The sequence below is a fragment of the Tamandua tetradactyla genome, chromosome 2, assembly GCF_023851605.1.
Source record: "Tamandua tetradactyla isolate mTamTet1 chromosome 2, mTamTet1.pri, whole genome shotgun sequence".
NCBI classification, from domain to species: Eukaryota; Metazoa; Chordata; class Mammalia; order Pilosa; family Myrmecophagidae; genus Tamandua; species Tamandua tetradactyla.
The window spans coordinates 121,599,651-121,620,171 of record NC_135328.1 but is presented as its reverse complement, the minus strand read 5'-3'; the positions used below and the strand labels follow the sequence as shown (position 1 = coordinate 121,620,171).

Genomic DNA, 20,521 nt, shown 5'->3' with positions numbered 1-20,521 from the left:
TTCCTGAACTGAAAGTTGTGAGTCCTCTTTAAGGAATCTGAGCTAATAGTGGCTGATGGCAGACATTTTCCCTGTGTGGTAGAAAAGGACAAAGACTTGAGTAAAGGGATGAAAAGGTAATGGAGAAGCCCCTCCTGTTCCTTAATTTCATGGTTCACAGACATTCATTGACATCTAGACACTCCCAAGGGGAAGCTCAAATGACCAACCATGTATATAGACCAGAAAACAGAAATTAGTAGGTGAAAGGGGCTGCTTGCCTGAGCCCAGGGCAGTTTCCCACCGCCATGGGAGCCCTCTTCAGACACCAGGTCCTATGATGAGTCCAACCAGTCTGCAGCTGCTCTGGGGGCCAGCTCAGAGGGGAAAGCTCCAGGTATGCAGGGTCCTCTACAGCCACCTCCAGGACATGACCCTTGAACTTCCCAGTTCACAGCTCTCGGGTCAGCTTCTGGCTGGTGAGGTGGCCAGAGACTGTCCATATAGACTCAGGGAGGCCCAGGACTTGGGGAGAACGAGAGGAAAGAGGAGGCTCCAGGCCAAGTGAATACCTCATAACAAGGGCTAGCTGGAAAACATGTTCCTCTCAGAGTTGCTTATACGCTGAAAGGGAAGGACAGAACTATAAAGTACAAGGAGGGGGCCCAGCTCCCTAAGACAGAGAAATAGATCTAAATGGTCATCCAGATGAGAAGACCAGCCTGAGTCTGGGATGCAGACCCAAAAGAGGAAGCTGAGGTTGCAGCCAAGCTGCAAAAATAGAGGCAGATGCCATGGGTACCACCTGAGCAGATGAGAGCTCCAGGCAACCCAACTCTTTTGTCTGGCGAGACCCAAAGAACGGAGCTAGAGGTGTGGGGATCCGAGCTGCTGGCCATTTCATTGGTGAGTGATGGTACAATGGAACTGCTGCCTCGTGACCCCACCCAAAATGCAACTTGCTCTGTCAAGAGCTCATTTACCCCCCCGAGCAGGGTCTACCATCATGTCCACAGCACCACGCTTGCTTGAGACAGTGGCTAGAAGCCACCCTGTGACAGCAGGACTGATTGAAATGGGATGGGGGGGACCAGCATTTTCCTCGCTTAGGGCGAGGAAAGATTGTAACAGCAAGATTGTTACTTTTATATTTAATAAAAATTATTGGAATGATTAGTATGCTAAGTAGTAAACTGATTCTCCATGGACTCCTCTAAAGCAGTGACCTCGAGTGTACCTTTGGTATTCCAGAACTCTCAAGCCAGTCTCGGAAGATGTTTTCAACAGACAGCTCAAGCCTTTAAAAAGAAAACAAAACAAAACAAAAAGAAAAGGATTAAAAAGTTACAGAGCACGTATTACACAGAACGGTCCTCTCCAGCCACTGGGACATGCACAGTATAAATCTCCCAGAGAAGTACTTATTCTTTGGGGAAAGAGCAATACTCCTGTAGGTTTCCAGTGTGGATCAGCCCCCAGTCACACTCAACATAGCTTCTCTCCAGGAAACACCAATACACATAATGAAATCTAAACATCAAAAGCACACCATAAGAGATGTTGTAATGATTTGAAAGGTACTTTTTGGTTAGGAAAGGCAACACTGGAAAGGTAAAGCATATTCATAGGACACTCAAAGTCTGACTGTTTCCTGGAGAGTAGTTCATCAAAATGAAATCAGACATTATAGCAGTTAGTGGTTTGAACCTTATAGTGATGGTGGGCTAAAACAAGCAAAAATAATATAATACAAATAATCACTGGAACCCAAGAGGAGCTCAGATGCCAGAGCATGCATGGCTTGCACTGCCTCCAAAAGCAGGTCCACCTTTACCTTTATTTGAAGTATTATGATTGCTACATCTGACTCTTAGCTGAAACCCACCTGGTTTCATGCCCTGCTGACTTGAATTCTCCTTCAAATTACTATCCAATATTTTTAGGGTCAACTGAGTTTAGTCGGTGTCTTCTTACTTCCCCTGCTAATGAGGTTGGAGGCACACCTTATCTCCTCACTTCTTCCAGGTAACACCTGCACATGCCAGCAACCCCCGCTTACGGGATGCCTTCCTTGGCTCCCCTCCTCATCTGTAGACAAAGCGTCCATCGTTCTCCCTGTCCTATTCGTCTTGGCATTCATCACTCCTGCGACTGCCATTTATTCCATTACTTGACTTTATCAACCTCCTTCCTCGACAGGAGCTGTCTGAGATGTGGCACCACGTCTGTTCCGCCTGCCTCTCTAAACCCAGCACTTACAAGAATTCCTGGCATGTAAGAGGATCCCCATAAATATTTACTTCTGAATGAATGAAAACACATTTCACTGTTGACTCAATAAAAATCATTCCTTTTAAGATAGTCATCTTTCCCAGTAAGATATTTCCAAGTTGTTAAGTTCTGCATCATTTTCCATTTTATATATTACCTACCACATTACATATATATATATGTATATATGATAAGATAAACACACACACACACACACACACACACACACACACCCTCCCTCCATATTAGAATTGTAAAAGAAGTTAGGGAAACACAGTGGCCTTGGCATTTGTTAAGGTACTGGCAGATCAAGAGCCAAGGGCTCCCCCAACCTGGGGTGTTACTGCAGACTGGGAAGAAGTGAAAAATGAAGTGGGAAGAATTGGCTTGGCTGGGGTTGGGGAAAGAAGGCTATTTTTTTATCCCCCCCCCCCCCCGAAAAGCAAGTCCTGGTGCACCTTTCTCCTGACCAGGACAAAAGCAAAGGTTGCTTAAGGAGACAACTGTTACTATTTCAAAACAGGGAAAAAAAATCACATGTAGGTAAAGAAGGTTCACACAGAGAAATTTCTTTGGATTCATCTGCAGGCCTCCCAGGCAGGAAAAGGCAAAGGAATGAGTAAAGGAAAGTGGACACCTCTCTGAGCCCTCCAGTTTCCCAGATTCAGTGAAATTACTGGGCACGCCACATTTGAAAGGCCAGGGCCCACATCATTGTGCCTTTCCCTACCACTTCTTTGTTGTCACTAAGCAGTGTCAATCTCAGTGTGAAAGGCCATGCGCGTACATGGATGTTCATGTGTTCACATGTGTGTGTGGTGGGAGCAGGGAGACTTGAAGAGAAGAGGCAGCTCTCAGAGCAGCTTAAATCCGGGATACTGTTCTCTCTTGAGCTTGATTTATTGGGTTAGTGTAAGGTGAGGGGCTGGAAATACCCATAAGATGATCTACAAGGAATGGGAGGGAAGTGGACCACTTAGAGAGAAGCCCTAATGAAGGAAGGACAGAGAAGAAAATGGGCCTATGGCTCCAACTTAGGGTAGGCAACTGACAGTACTAGCAGGGAAAAGCACCTGCTCAAATCTCAGAGCAGCCCAGGGATAAAGGAAGGGAATTTCATCCTCCATCAAACGAACTGTCTTCTGTGGCAGCATCTGCAGTGGCAGATAAGGTGGGGAAAGCCTGCCGTCATTTCAAACAAGAACAGGCCATCAACTGAGTAGTCCTGTATTCAACACAATTATAAAGCCTATCTTACAGTCCAGCTGCACCCATTCCACCTGAAAATAAAATAAGACAAGCTCAAGTTTCCTGGGATGTAGGTTGGAAGGTGTCCTTCACATGCTTCCTTTCCAGCTGGGAGGGACACGCCTGTGTCTTGGACACTGGAGTGAAAATCTCCTGAACCCCAACTGATTTGAAAGAATGTATGGGCCCTAGAAAAATCATGTTTTAATCAAAATCCCATTTCATAAAGGCAGGATAACCCCTATTCAATACTGTAGGTTTGAAACTGTAATTAGATCATCTCCCCGGAGATGTGATTTAATCAAGAGTGGTTGTTAAACTGGATTAGGTGATGACATGTCTCCACACATTTGGGTGCGTCTTGATTAGTTTCAGAAGTCCTGTAAAAGAGGAAACATTTGGAAGAATGAGGGATTTGAAGAGAGCAGAGAATGCTGCAGCACCATGAAGCAGAGAGTCCATGAGCCAGAGACCTTTGGAAATGAAGAAGGAAAACACCTCCCAGGGAGCTTCATGAAACTGGAAGCCAGGACAGAAATCTAGCAGATGACGCCGTGTTCGCCATGTGCCCTTCCAGCTGAGAGGGAAGCACCAACTGTGCTCGCCATGTGCCTTCTCACTTGAGAGAGAAACCCTGAACTTCATCGGACTTTTTGAACCAAGGTTATCTTTCCCTAGACGGATACCTTTGATTGGACATTTCTATAGACTTGTTTTAATTTGGACATTTTCTTGGCCTTAGGACTATAAACTAGCAACTTATTAAATTCCCCTTTTTAAAAACCATTTTGTTTCTGGTACATTGCATTCTGGCAGCTGGCAAACTAGAACACCAACCTTCCAGAGACAGTCAGGAAACTCACAGAGAAGAGACTGACCTCCCTAACCGAGGTCTCTTCTAGGATGGTGTGTGTTAGCGGGACTTACACAATGTAAGAGAAGATGCAGGCTTAGATAGGATTCAGAGACAAGAAATCATCGTGATCAAAGGGGTAAGAACATTGGCTCCATGAGAGAAGTGACAGGAATTAGAATTAAATAACTTGAAGAAAAGAAGTCTGAGGAATGATTTCATAGCCATTTTCGGGTGACATTACAAAAGATGGTGAACAGCTGTTGTGCATCACCATGGAGGAGTGGACAAGAGGGTATGGACATAAATTTCCTCTTCTTTAGGGTGGCATGAGGAGGGGCTGGGGAGTTAAGTCCTCAAATATTATTGAATGAGATCCAGAGGTTTTCGCTACAAAAGACTGAAGAACAGGCAAAGCCTTTTCTACATGGTAAACATTTGATGGACGCCTACTGGGCATACAGTTCTGTGGAAGGCTGTGGAAGGCATGACTCTCTAATGTGATAGCCACACGTCCAAAAGCCACCAATGCTTGCAGGGAGTTGTATGAGTCTATGAGTGTGGAAGAGAACCAGTTGCTTCAGGTTGGAAAGGTGGAAGGAGGACAGTGGAGGTACCTTAGGAGAAGCTTAAAGGAAGTGATATGTCAGCTGTGTCATGGAGGAGGGTGTGATGACCTGAATGAGGGGGCAGGACAAGGAAAAATGAGAGGGAGTTGCCTGCAGGGCACAGGGAACAGAAGCAGATAGGAGAGAGAGAGAGAGAGAGAGAGAGAAGAGCTGGAGATAAACTGAGCTGCTCGGCTTAGCTGGTATGCAGAATGAGGTTGGACAGGGTATGGGGTCAGACTTCGAGGACTCTGAATTTTCTGCTATTAAGCTTGGATGACATCAAGGAGGGCCAGAAGCCGGGCTGTGGAATGACATAAACATAACTGAGTCAAGAGAGAATGACTGAGGGAGATGAAGCCAGAGATGGAGAGGCCAAAAGGGAGGTTGCTGGATATGTTTAAATAGGAGGCAATTAGAGGAGGCCTAAGGCGATGTGGAAGTGGTGGTGATGGACCAGGGGGGACAGTGATGGAGAACTCCTGTTGCAGGGCTGAGAGATAGTCTGGGGTGAATGGCTCCATCAGCCTCTACCTGGTGACTTTATATAAGAACGTACTTGCCTGCATACAACCGGTTATGCCACAATCTACGTGCAGCCAGCCAAGCTAACTCTGAGGGTGATTTTACTGGCAAGTATTAAAGCAAATTTTGCTTTACCATATTGTGAATTACTCGCACAGACATTATTATACAGCAACAATAAACACAAAACAAACAAAAGCCCCTCTATCTACTGCCAAGTACAGACATAAAAGTAGTAGCTAAAGTTTACTGAACACCTACCATGTGTAGGTACCAGATACTATAGGCAAAATCTCTACAATAACTGTGCAAGACCAATATTATTATCCCCATTTTAGAGACAAGCAAGTAAAGGTTCCAAGAGGTTAAGGAACTTTTCTAGGGTCACACAGATGGGACTTAAAAGAACTGGGATTCCAACATAGGTAGCCTGGCTACGGAGCCCTGCCTCTTTCTTCTGTGCTAAGCTCCAACTTTACCGTGTGTCTGCTTGTGATTTACGGTACAGAGAAGCCTGCAGAGAGGGAGGGATTGCGCGCCCTTAAAACAAATGCCAGCTTTCCAGGCCTGCTAAGATCTCTACGCTGAAGGCGGCCTGGCCCCTGCATTGGTTGCCCTGTTTGTCTGCCCTTCAATTACATTTCAGAAGGGATGAGGAGCCCTTGGGAGGGGCAAGAGCATGAGGGCAGGAGAGTTCATCTGCATCCAGGAGCAAAAGACACTCTCCCGTGAAGGAAGTGAACATGTGTTTTCAGATCACTTTCCTTTGCAAAGGTTCAAAGCATCTTATAACCATTATCACTTCATTCCTCATAATATCAGTGTGAAGTAGGTGTCAATTGCTCAATTGTTGCATGGCTTTTTTTTTTTTTTTTTTGCAGATGGAGAAATGAAGCCTAAGAAGACTGGCCAAAGTAAACCCAGACGGAAGGCTGAAAGACAGAGCCAGGCTTCCAGACTCCCAGTATAAGGCTGGAGATATCAAGCCACACGGCTGTCTATCTGGGGCCTGCCAACGTGGAATAAGATGTAAAACTTAGAAAGAGGAAAGCATTAACCGCAGCTGCTAAAAATTTTTTTAAAGGTAATGTAAGTGGCATTACGTCCCAAGGAAATTATGAGACACCACATGAAAATGTTGAATTTTCAGGGAAGAAATGGCTTGTATGTTTCCAGGGGGGAAAAAAAAGATAACATCTATGTAGTTTTTGCTGTTTTGATCATAATTACTGAGATGATGCTCACTGCAGGTGGATTTGTAGGTCTGGGCTTGGAAATGGAACAGTGGTTATGCTCAAAGTTGACTTTTCCAAATCAAGACACCGAGAATCTAAGCCAAGGGTGGATTTTTTCCCTCTGAGGCCATGTGGCTTAAATGATCACAACAGACAAGCAGAAGCATTTCCACTTAGCTGGGATCCAGGACTTACAGGAAATTACTCTTCTGCATGTCTGATCACTATGGAAATTGATTTTATACAGATAGCTAAAAGGACACAGACCCATGTCTGCGTGTCCTTTGTATTTGTACAAGTGAGTAGTTCACCACTGAAACCCAGGTCTGACCAGCCTTCAGAGGCCTCCTGTGAGTCTGGGGTGGCAAGTTACATTGCCTTCTGGCTGGGGAGTTCCTTCGTTGGACTCTTGCATCTACAAGGCAACTCGGAGTTTCAGGTTCTCTGAGCTTTGAACGTGGTCAGACTTAGTAAATGCAGCAGGGAAGCGAATGTGCTGGACACTTCAGCAGGATGCTGGTTAGAGAAACAAGCCATGTTTACAGCTGAGAGAGTGACCGATCAGTTCTCTTCGTGATGCTGGGGTAAACAGAAATAAACACAGGTTTGAGGGGATATAGTATTGGACATGCCTGTATCTGTTTGGGGTTGCCTTCGGGGATGCTGTGACAAAGATGGGGGCTGATTATTAGGTGTAACTGCTATGACTGCCTTTCAACCTGAAGCCGACTGGAAGAAATACCTTTATCGTTTTCGGCTCTTGCCTTTAGCCTCTTGAGATTCTAGATCACCTTATACTAGTGTCTCCAAGGGAAAGCACATAGCCCCAGCAACTTTTACATGAACTAAATTAAATGACAGACCCGAAGAGCTTTGGAAGAGCAAGTGTTGGGAATTTCAGAGCTCAAGGTCTTAAATGCAAAACACCCTTGTTCTGGAATGCAACTTACAACACATTCTGTGGGTTTTTAAATTTTAGTAATTAATGTTTTCAAGCTCTCTCTTACATGTGGCTGCAAATAGGGTGCTTTTCAAAGCTTTGCACAGTTACTGATTTTCTTGATCACAAGTCGTTTCTGCTTGGGCAGACAGTGAAGATTGCTTATGTGACATTAACCAAATGAGTCCTCCCCAACTATGTGGAGGATGAAACGTAGCTTCGATTAAAACAAATATGCAAACATGCACACACAAACATAATAATTGGTGGGCAAAGAAAGAACTAGCAATTGTTGATAAAGCTGGATTATCACATGAGCAAGGTACATGGCTAAGAAACTCCCCAGGGTGCTCTTTAAACAGGGAAGCTGGTGCTGGTTATTTGTCTGGATTTCCTTCTACTCAAGCATCCCGAAAGCATACTTTGATATTTTTTTTCTTACTTTGGTCCCATAAAACATCAGCATCTAAAAAGGGATTCCACACTGAAGAGCTCTGAGCACAACTCCTTACAGACTCCTTTTACCTTCTGCCCTTCCACTCTCTCTGCCCATCTGCATCTCCAGACAAAACACCTGCTTCCCCTGTATTTCTGATGCTCCACTGGAGAGTAACTGAGTGGCCAAGAAAGAAAGGTTGGTATGCTGGTTTGAATCTGTTGTGTACCTCAGAAGAGCCATGTCCTTTAATCCTCATTCAATATCGCTGGGTGGGAGCTTTCTGATTGTTTCTATGGAGATGTACCTCCACCCATTCAAGGTGGGGTTGCTTACTGGAGCCCTTTAAGTGGGAACCATTTTGGAAGAAGCTTTAGAGCCCACAAAGCCAGAGACCTTTGGAGATGAAGAAGGAAAATGACCCTGGGGGAGCTTCATGAAAACAAGGAGCCTGGAGAGAAAGTTAGGAGACTTCATTACGTTTGGCATGTGCCTTTCCAATTGAGAGAGAAACCCTGAACATCATCAGCCTTCTTGAACCAAAAGTATCTTTTCCTGGATGCCTTAGATTGGACATTTCTATAGCTGTGCTTTAATCTGGACATTTTCACGGCCTTAGAAAATGTAAACTTGCAAATTAATAAGTGCCCCTTTTGGAAAGCCATTCCATTTCTGCTATATTGCATTCCAGCAGTTTGCAAACTAGAACAGCTGGGTTCACGCTGGATCCTTTTATTCAATCTCCACAACCAAACAACAGTTAAGGCTTATCCTGCAGATCTCTTCATTACTCTCAAACCCTCCTACCATCTTCCCCGCCATGGTCCGCCTCTCAAGATCTCTTGCCTGAACTGCTCTATCAGTTTCCAACTGCTCTCCTGGCTTCTGGTCCTCCCCGCTCCATCTGTCTTCTTCGCTGCCATCCAGATGTATCTTTCCAATCTGATGATGGTACTGCTGTATTTGAAGCTCCCAGCGGTTCCTCCATGACTGATGAGATGAGACAGTTTGCTGTGCACTAGAACTCTGAATCTCACTAGAGTGCCTTCCACACTGAGTCATCATGCCCTCATTCATGTGTATCTCCAAAAGTCAACTAGGAGTTCCCTGAGAACTGGACCTGGGATTTGTTCCCTCTGTGTCCCCAGTGTCCAGTCTAAAGCCTGGCATGGGAGGTGCTCAACAGAGAATGTTCAAGAATACAAGCAAGAAAGCAAGGCAGAGGGAGCATGACATAGAGAGTATGGGTCTCTGGACACCAACTGGCTGGTACGATCTGAAAAACCCTGCCTGCTACAGAACAGCCCACGTGCCTAACAGATGTGCCCAAGGATCAGTTTGCAGCAGGGGCCAAAGATTAGAGGCTCCGGGGGTGGGGGGGTGGGGTGGGGGGAGCGGTAGGTGTGGGGCCATTAGAGACTGAGATAAAATTGGTACAATATGTTGCATAGGTAAGAGGGTAAGCAATCTGTTTTAATAGCTGAACTGGATTCTATGATTACTTAGCAGGAGAGAAGATGTTTGTGTTTCAAATATATTCTGGTATACTTGCTGGAATAGATTCATTGTAGGAATGAAATTGTTCTATATTTTAGGCAGAATTTTTTTTTTTTTACAAAAAGAAGCTTAGCCTTGTTAGCCAAAATATGATGTAAATGGGGAGAAGTATTCTCTCAGCAGGGCTGAGATTGATGGTCAGTGCCTGGTGGCCAATATCGTAACAAGAATGCTATTCTGAACTTCCATAATTTCAACAAAAATGTTTTTGAGGCCCTGTGTATCTTAAATAATAGAGCCTCAATAAATATTCACAACGATAGGATCTAGGACCCCAGAGCCAAAGGCTTGGGGACCATCCAAATGAACTCCATAATGTTATTAGGAAGAGGAAGAAAAGAAAGAAGACCTCCAAAGCTAAGTGCAGTTACTTGAATGAAAATTGTTGTTTGTGTCCAAAGAAGTTTTTCTGAAAGAATGCACAGTTATTCCAGAGAGAGAGGCTTTGGTAATAGTCTAAGGAGGTAATACACCATTTCCATCAAGTCGCCTTTTCTCTCTGCTTTAGTTCCTAATGAAACTGCTCCATTCCATCAGGGAACTCAAAAAGTTATTCCAGGGCTTCAGGAATTCCAAAGAGAAAAGAAAAGAAAAATAAGATATTTTCCAGGCAAACTGTTGTGCTTGACATTAGGGATAATGGCCACACTTGATGTGATTTTTGCATAAAGAAACCCATAAATCTGTTTAAAAATAAAGAATGGTCAATCTGAACATTTCAGACCTTCCAAGACAAGCCACACTTCCTGTGCATTGCCTCCTGAAATGCTAGCTCTCTTGGCCAACTTCTAAGGCCCCATGCCAGCTCCCTTCAACATCAAAAGGTGGGACCATGAAGAGCTAGAAACAAAGGAGCATGTCAAATAATATGGGCGTGTTGATTCTGTGCAATGTACTGAGTCACTTTGTGCATGTGTGAGTTTCCACCTTATTAAAAATATAAACCCACTTGTAACTGATAAAGCATGAATTTGGGGTGGAAGGAAAGACAGGAGATAATAAGGTTGGAACCAACCTCATTTAAGTCATCCTACATTCTGAATCTCCTCTACAAATAATTGTCAGTGGTCAGCTAGCCTAAAACCAGACACTTCCAAGGGTGAGTCTCTTTCCTTCCTCACAGCCAATTCATACTGTGTAGAACAGTGAAAGGGACATAGAGCTAGACAGACCTACTTCCAATGCACTCTATCTCACCTGCTAACTAAACCTTCTTTAGCCTCGGTTTCCTCATTTGTTAACACAGCAGATAAGACCATAAGTTACTTGGGCTCAAATCCCAGCTTTGCAACACACAGCTTGTGAGCTCCAGGAGAAGTATCTAGCCCTCTTATTGATAAAACAGGGATAAAGATATAACAATATAAACTTGCATTGTTTTGAGGATTAAGTGAGTGTCTGTGTATTGTAGCCTCCCTGAAAGTGTTGGATGCTATCACTATTATGATGACGGTAATAATGATTATGAAGATTGCTATAGCAAGGATTAAATGAAGTACTGTATGCAGACCCCGAACACAGTGACTGATAGAGAGAAGATGATTTATAACAATTATATCAGTCATTAGTTGAGAACTTGCTTTTCACTTGTTACCTATCTCCCTTAATCTTCCCTAAAACCTTGCCATAATGGTTAGAAACTGAAATTTGGAGGGATTAAAAGACTTGTTCCAGGGCGGGCCATGGTGGCTCAGTGGCAGAGTTCTCGCCTGCCAAGTCAGAGACACGGGTTTGATTCCCAGTGACTGCCCATGCAAAAAAAAAAAAAAAAAAAAGACTTTCTCCGGAATGTTCAATAAAGTTGACTGTAAAGGTTTGGAAATGGATACTGTGTGATGGCAGTACAATACTGCAAGTGTGATTAACAAAGCTGAGTGTGAGTTTGGTTGAAAGAGGAAAGCTAGAGTCGTGTATGTCACAAAAGGAAAGCTAGAGGATTAAAACTGAGACTGTATGACTTAGCAAAATCTAGAGCGGACAATAACGGTGGTTAATTGTATAAATATAACAAAGTTTTTACACATACTAGAACAAATGTACGTCACTATTACAAGGTGTTAATAATAGGGAGTTCTATTTGAACTCTCTCAGTCACTGATACCTTATTTGCTACACTTCTTTTCCCCCTTTTGATCAGGATGGCAAAGTAAAGAAAAAAAATAGGGTGTTTTATTGGAAAAATATAATTAATGTAAATCAAGGTCTATAGTTCACAGTAGCATTGTAACATTTTTCTATTAATTGTAACAAAGCCACTATACCAAAGCTAAATGTCTTTGGAAGAAATGAGGATATTCTCATATTGACTGTACTGGTGAATGTATAACTATGCGATTATACCAAGAATCATTGATTGCACACTTAGGATGAATTGTATGGTGTGTGAATAAAATTGCTGAAAAAAAAAAAAAAGACTTGCTCCAAATCTTATAACTGAGAAGGGGCAGAACTGGGATTAGAACCTGTCTTCAAATCCCAGGATCTTATTATTCTGCTACATTTTTGCCTTCAGTTAAAGAGTGTTTCCATGTTAACTGGAGCCACACTCATTTTGAGAACTTCCCCCTTTCCTACTGCAGCCGAGGCCACTGATTGTCTTTGATTTGCCTCCTATTCCAGGGCTTCTGACTGGGGACCCAGTGGTTGTGGATGCAGGCTCCCAGTATCCACTTGTGCCCATCTCTAAGTCTGGTTGATTGTCCTGTGAGTACCACTTCTTTCCCCTATTAAGAGAGGACGGAGAAACAGAATACAATAAAACAAGAAAATGTTTAAAAATGTTTCCCTTTCTTCCTTCCTTCCTTCCTTCTATCCTTCCTTCCTTCTCTCTGTCTTTCCTTTAAAAAAAAAAAAAAAAAAAAAAAAGAGAGGAAGAATGAACTCTCTAAGGCTTTTTTAATAAGTCAAAACATAGCATGGTCTTTAAAAAATTATACATATATAGGGCGGTATGACGGTGGCTCAGTGGCAGAATTCTCGCCTGCCATGCTGGAAACCCGGGTTTGATTCCCAGTGCCTGCCCATGCAAAAAAAAAAAAAAAAAAAAGTATATATATATATATATATATATAATGTGTGTGTTTATTTTTATTTTGGTAACATTCATACAACATAACTTTTCCCATTCTAAGCACTTTCAAGTATACAATTCAGTGGTTTTAACTACATCTGCAGTATTACAGGATCACCACCATCCATTACCAAATCTCTTCCAACACCCCAACTAGAAACTCTGTACCTATTAAGCATTAACTCCCCATTCCCTATCCACCCCCACCCCTGGCAAACCGTAATCTAATCTATTTTCTGTGTCTATGGATTTGCATATTCTAGTTGTTTCATATAAGTGTGAAACATTTTTTGTGTGTGTGCGGTTTATTTCACTCAACATGATGTCTTCACGGTACAACCATGTTGTGGCATGTATCAGAACTTCAATCCTTTTGATAGCTGAATAATATTGCATTGTATGGATACAATTTGTTTACCCATTCATCTGTTGATGGGCATTTGGGTTGCCGCCACCTTTTGACTATAGTGAACGATGCTGCTATGAATACTGGTGTGAAAATATCGGTCCAAGAGTCTGCTTTCAATTTGAGTATATACCTAGAAAGGCAGGGTCATGTTTTAAATATAAAAAATAAAACTGGGCTCTTAATTCCCAAATTGGTCCTCACCTTTTTTCTTCTGGGATGTTCTCCAATAGCATTTGAAGGAAATCCTGGAATAAGAAAAAAGCAAACCATTGAAGATGTCTGTCAGTGAATAACTGTGCAGAACCATGCCAGAGGTAGAACATTCCCAGAGGCTGACAGCTCCTCTGCTAGGGAAGCGAGGCCTATGCTGACCTACTAGATGATTTACCCAGTTTATTAATTTACTGGGGGCTCCATCCAATCAAGTGATGAGATTTGTTTTGTAAAAACCACAACCAAATAGAAAAATGTAATGTTTGTTATTTTGACCTAACCCTACAGTTATTTTTTTTACGTGTAAAAATTTTCAAAAAAGTTGGGCATAGCATGAAGTTCTTCCCCTTTGTACTTAACCATGGCCCTATCTTTGTGAGCTATCCTGAGACACTCTCTGTTATGTACTGAGTAATCTGAACTCCTAGAGGCCAATACACACTAATTTGCCACTTTCTTGCATTGTTTTGTAGAAAGACTAAGACAAAAATTGAGATGGTTAATGACTTAATGGAGGAACAAAAACGGCCACAGTTCTGAACATGGCCAAAAAATTCCTGGTCCATCTGCAGCCTCCTCAGTTGTTGGACATTCAGGATGCTTAAATAATAGATTTTTTTTAACCTACAAGCATTACTTACACACACCCACACCCACACACCCATTTCTTCTGCTTCTATGGAAAATTTCAAACACACTTAAAAGTAGACAAAATAGTATAATTAACCTTCACGTATCCATCAACCCTTGGTTAGTCCTGTCCCACCCACTTCCCTGCCTCCTGGATTATTCAGACACAAATCCCGAACATCAAATAATTTCAACACTAAATATTTCAGTACATTTCTCAAAAATAAAAAGACTGTTTTTAAAAATAACCATAGTACCATAACACCTAAAACTTTCAAATATGCAATGTGCAAGATAAAAATGTATATTTAATTTGCACCTTGAGTATTGTAACCCATCTTTACAGCCTTATCTAATTCTAGAACTTGATTTGGTGTCCATTTGAGTTGTCAGATGAAATACAGAACACTCAGTTAAACTGGGGACATACTTATACCTAAAGATTACTAGTTTATTCAAGTTCAAGTTAGCTGGGTGTAATGCTTTTTTTTTTTTTTTTTTTTTTTTTGCATGGGCAGGCATGGGGAATTGAACCCGGGTTTCCAGCATGGCAGGCGAGAACTCTGCCACTGAGCCCCCATGGCCCGCCCTAGGCTAATGCATTTTTATATGCTAAATCTGGTAGTCCTAGTCCCAACTTTCTGTCATTTGAAGACCCGAAAGGATGCATTTTTGGATAAATATAGAACATGAAATAAACAAGGATATTTAACTTTTCTTGGAACTTTGATGATACTGAACAACAAATAACATCTAGACTTGAAGTTTTTCTTTAAATGATTCAAAAATAACCTTTCAGAATGGGCCCTTTAAAGAGTGCACATGGTGTAAGGCCAGATGACCCAACATGACAATACTAAATCAGAATCACCCCAGATTGGAGCCCTCCCAGTAGAACTGGGTCTGAAGACACAGAGTGTCAACACAGGACTCTTGATGAGATCGATTTAACTAGAATGTGAGGTGGAAGCAGTTGCACACATCTTGGTATTAAAAAAACAGATGGAGTTACAGAGAAATGGAAATCTGCAAACACTCTGTACAACAAGGTGTGCTTTTTCTATCATCATGCTAAAGTACAGCCATCACTGTGCTATTGAAGTCAGCCAACCCTTTTCTACGTGTTTATGGGTGGTTACAGTCCATTTCTTCCAGGGGCAAGTTTCCCTATTAAGAGCACAAGTAGAAGATTTATATCTTGCAACTTCTGTTCCCCTTCTAAGCCTTTACTTGTCTGTTGCTGCTTTATCTAAAATAAGCAGTACAAATAATAACAAAATGAATATTAAAAATGGGTCAGGCAGTCAAAATGAAGGGAGATGACCCCAAATTAATGAATGCCTCACATCTGAAGCCACTGCTTGTAGCTGTAGCAGATATGTGGAGGAAAATTATCAAAGGAAATAAGAGTAATGTTTTCAGAACGAGAAGAATTATTTTTGCTTGAGGTTATTAAAAAGTGACTATTTTTATTACCTTAATAATGATTTTACAGATCAAATGTTGAACTAGAAATTCATTTATCCAATCTGATATGTTAATAGATTACTTTAAATATTTTATTGGCTTAATGACCATATTTTTGCCTCTTAAAAATCCAACTGCCATAATTATAACTTCTTACCAATTTCACTCCACTATCTCCCTATAGTCCATATCAACTCAGCCCATATTTGCCCAGTAATTTATGCTCAATTATATGGGGAAAAATTACATTAACTCAAGGGCAAGAGGGAGAATTTAATTGCATGAGAGGCAGGAAATTCAGAGTTAACCTTAATTCTGCCCTTTTGCATTTTCCAATTACAATCGGATCTTTCTTTACAGGACTGCAGAGCACAGCATTCCAGAATTCTGTGTGGATAAATGAAAAGTGCAGGAGGGCCCCAGGAAGGTCTAGTTCATTTTTTGAGAAACATGACTGTCCTGCCTCTTAGTAGGTCACCATTCTGGAGCATTTGCGGCAGCCTGCTTCAGAGCTGAGACCTGCAGGCAACACAGGCACCAGCTGGAGGCCGCCAGCCAATAATGGGGATGACAAATCTCAGGGAATCACACTGATTGCAAAAACCTAACTTCCCTGGCATCTCTAAGAGTGGTGCCTGCATCCCAGCAGGTGCTATGAGGCCTGATAATTTTCTTCTGTCTCCTATTCCATGCAATCCAAGAAGATATTTCCTCTCATTCAGGCCATCTTTCTATCTATAAGTGAAATGAACCTGATGGGCCCTCCTTACTCCCCTCATAGACCCAATCTTTAATCCCTAAATCCTTCTGTCCTTGTTTTTTCATAAATTGCCATGCAGCCCTGGAATGGAACTCATGAGAGAAGCCCTCCCCACCCTCCACAACAAGATGTCAAGATATCTCTTATGATTCCTTCCCTTTCCACGTCTTTTCAATTCTTTGTCCATCTTCACTCCTTCCTTCGGTTTGCTGAAAGCTTTGTGGAAAAAAAAAACTTGCAAATCTTAATTGGATAAGGAAGGCTGATTCTAGGATCACTGAAAAAGTCAGCAAGCAACAAATACTGGGGATCCCAGTTTATTACCTCTGAAGTATGCCTGAAAAAGAATTTTAAGCCAAATGCCAAAAAAAGAAGAAGAAAAAAAGTCTGCTGCTTTCATAGTGGGCTGGGATACAGTTTTACCTGGATCCTTGGTAATAGTTACATGCCCACACCCCACCCCCAAAGAAACTGTAGATACATTTCTTGAGAATATATTTTTTTCATTTCCTACTCTATATGCTAATCAAATCTATCCCAGACAGCTTGTTTTGATTAACACCTAACAACACAAATTAAGCATTACAATTTTCTAAACAACTAGCACTGATTGTGGCACAAGGCTAATTTAGTAATTAGTTTTTCAGTCCTGGTGAAAATATTCAGTAAAAAGCAGGTGTATGTAGACTTTTGGATTAAGTGATGGACATTGGCTTGATAATTACATAGGATTAACAATTTTTATTGGATGTTTTATGAATAACTTCCATGGTCAGGGGGTGGGGCAAAACAAATATTCAAAATGTTGAAGTAAGGAGGGGGTTGGCAGAGTAAAATATGAGAAGACACAAAATTGTCAGGAAGAAGTCATTGATAAGCTCAAGAGAGTAGATTTAGTAGTGCTGGAAAGATAATATTGAAATACCAGACAGGTTGTAGAAAGTGAGGAATATGGAAGAGGTGATTAGCATAAAGCAAAGGTATAAGAAGTTGAAAGGAAAAAAAAGAATTAAGGAACTTCTGAGTAAAGAAACTGGATCACAATGATCAATAACATAAAAACACCGGCTGTAAAGTTAAAATTAAAATATATTAGCAAAAGTTTACCAGCAACATCCAAACAAGAAAAGAAGTGCAGTCTTGTGCCAGAAACTTCAAAAGAAGGCAACCAAAGAAACATAAGATTCTAACACAGCTTCTAGCCCTCCTGCTACGCCACCCCCCAACCTCATGCTCAGCAGTAGGGGAACTGGTGAATTGCCCAAACCCCGCAAGTTCTCACAAATACCCACACATTTGGAAAGATACAGGAATATTCTCATCTTTCCTGTCTTCCGATTATGGAAGGACTGGAAACGGTTGCTCAGAGAGATGAACAAAACATGGGAAACAACAGAGGATGACTCACTCTGGTGAGCTGTATAGATTCTAGGGCTCCACGCAGCACTAGAGGAAGAATTCACATTGAAAGGATAACCACAATGGGAATAAACTACACCTGTATTAGGTCGAGAGAGGCTTGGCAAGGAACATTTGACAAAATCTCAGAAGAATTAGTGGGATCAAGTTCTTCCGACAAAGTCCATACATGGTTCCAGTGGAGCACTTACTCTCCTCCTCTTCCATGCATAATATCTGAGCTTCAAACTATACTCAGAGGGGAATAAAAATAAGTGTAAGATAAGCTGGGGAAGGAATCAAGGTTAAGGTACCAATGCTGGATGAGGATAAATAAAAGGTTGGGACAAAGCTGCCTATACTGAGTGTGAACAAGAAGAAAATTATGACAACTATGCAAATTAATAGAACTCAAACAGAGACAGAGAGCATAACATATGAAAGAAAAACAGTCCAGTCTTAAAGAAAAGATAGTCTAAGGAACAGAAGAAAATTCTTCATGGATGCTTCACATTTTAAAACAAATTCACAAAAGAACATACTAAGAACTTAAAGTCAATAAAATGAAAGCTTAAAGATAAGATGACAAAATATCAAAATGAGATGAAAAGAGAGATTTTAAAGTAAAGGAAATGAATTAGGGACCAAAATAATACCATCTGTGAGCATTAATAAAATAGAAATAGCCAGAAATAGACATTAAAGTAAGTAAGATTAATAATAAAGGAATAATACAGACCATGAAGAAGAAAAAGAGAACAGCAGTTAGAAAGAAGAAGTATGGAAGACAAAGATGGCATAACATCAGAATAACTGGTAACTTTGAAGTTCAGAAACCTGTAAGGGAAAAAACAAATTTCGTTCAAACATAAAATTAAGAATTTTCACTGAAGTAGGAAGAACAGAATCTGAAGATTATAAAGGGGTACACTCTATTCCAGGTTAAAAAAAATGATGCAAACTCATGGATAACATACTGTTTGCTGATTAAACTACTAAACATCAAGGATGAAGAAAGAATTCTTCTGTCATCTAGGTGATATGAAGGGGGTAAATTAGGCTGACTTTCAACAGCAGTATTTAGTACCAAAAGGCAGTAAAGCAATGCTTACAAAGTTCTAAGGGAATGAAAGTGTGACTCAAGATTATTACATCTGGCCAGGTTGCAAGTCAAATACAAAGTCAACAGACAAGAATTCTCAAGCAGGCAAAAACTCAGAAATAACAGAACCAGAGAGTCTGCAACTTGAACGTTAATTTGATGATGAAATTAAATCAACAAAGAGTTGAATCAACATAAAATATTCATGACTATACAAACACGGAAAAATGACTGGTGGGAGATACTAAAATCCTTTAAATACAGAGCTGAGACCATATAACTGTGAAAATTATGGTTTCAGCATATACAGTAATTGATGTAAATAATGTAAACTTTGATTATGTAAAAACAGTAATTAAGAAAAATGTAGAATTTGAGGAAAAGTGGTAGAAATACATAACTACTGATTTCCTCAGTTTTGACAGTAATGAAGAAACTGATGCTATCTCAAACTGAAATAAGTAAAGAGGAAAAATTAGTAAATTCAACCTCTTAATGATTGTTTGTAATTGTTTCTCTCCAACCATAGAATAATCTTACAAGAAATGCTCTCTCCAACCATAGAATAATCTTCTGGGAAATGCTCTGTTGTTCAGAAAGTCCTTTCTATTCATTTTGGTTTCTTGTTCATTTGTTAAATTCGAGTAAAATCTAAAATCTAAAACATTCCATTAAAACATATATAATATAATCTTATTTTTATAAAATTATTGTTATCTAACTATATCTTCCTATGTGAACATGTATATATATGCACACACATTTATATGCATATAAATACATACACACATACATAACATATAGAAAGAAAGAATGGGAGAGTGTATATTATCTCTTGAATGATTTCACCTAATATTAGTTATGGGTATTTCTCAGTGGTGAGATCTTCAAATGACATTTTACTTTCTTCTTTGCACTTTTCTGTATTGCTTGAATTTTTTATAATAAGCATGTGTCAGTTAAAAAGCAATCATATCCAAACTTACTATAAAGTTACAGTAATCAAGACAATGTGGTACTGATATATAGACATACAGATGAATGGAATAGAGTTGAGATTGCAGAAATAAACCCTGCCATCAAAGCTCAATTGATTTTTGACAGAGATGCCAAGAGAATTCAATGAGAAAAGAACAGTCTTTTCAACAAATGGTACTGGACAACTAGAAAAAGTTTTCTGGGACACATGCAAAAGAATGAAGTTGAACCCTCTACCCCACATGACATACAAAGATTCACTCAAAGTGTATCAGAGACCTAAATGTAAGAACTAAAACTATAAAACCAGTAGAAGAAAACAAAAAAGGAAATCTTTGTGACCTTGGATCAGGCAATATTTCCTTAGCTATGGCATGAAAAGCACAATCAACAACGGAAAAAATAGATCATATTTCATCAAAATTAAATATTTTTGTGCTTTCAAAGGGCCCTGTCAAGAAAGTGAGTGGGAGAAAACATTTGTTAATCATATATCTGATAAGCGACTTGAATCTAGAATGCACAAAGAACTATTAAACCCATAATAAAAGACAACCCAGTTTGAAAAATGGGCAAGAGATAATGACTAGACATTTCTCTGAAGATGTCCAAATAGCTAACAAGCACATGAAAAGATTCTTAACATCATTACCCTTTAGGGAAATGCAAGTCAAAACCACAACAGGATATCACTTTAATCCCACTAGATGGCTATAATAAAAAAGACAGACAATTACAAGTGTCAGCAAGGACGTGGAAAACTGAAACCCTCATACACTGTTGGTGAGAATGTAAAATGGTGCAGCTGCTTTAGAAAACAGTCTGGCAATTCCTCAAATGAT

The 20,521-nt window shown here is 40.6% G+C and overlaps 1 protein-coding gene across 44 annotated transcripts in view; it reads right to left on the bottom strand.

The window, feature by feature from the left end:
* AOPEP (aminopeptidase O (putative)) overlaps positions 1-20,521 on the bottom strand; it is a 489,538-nt gene that overhangs the window by 181,577 nt on the left and 287,440 nt on the right. For all 44 annotated transcript variants that reach the window (XR_013170613.1, XR_013170612.1, XR_013170616.1 and 41 more), the window contains 2 exons: positions 13,333-13,376; positions 1,217-1,277 (listed from right to left, as the gene is read on the bottom strand). Coding sequence is in view for 15 of the 44 variants with exons in the window: in XM_077148679.1 (XP_077004794.1) it covers positions 1,217-1,277; positions 13,333-13,376 (105 nt within the window). In the remaining 29 variants the exon portion in view is untranslated. The remainder of the gene's footprint in view (positions 1-1,216; positions 1,278-13,332; positions 13,377-20,521) is intronic.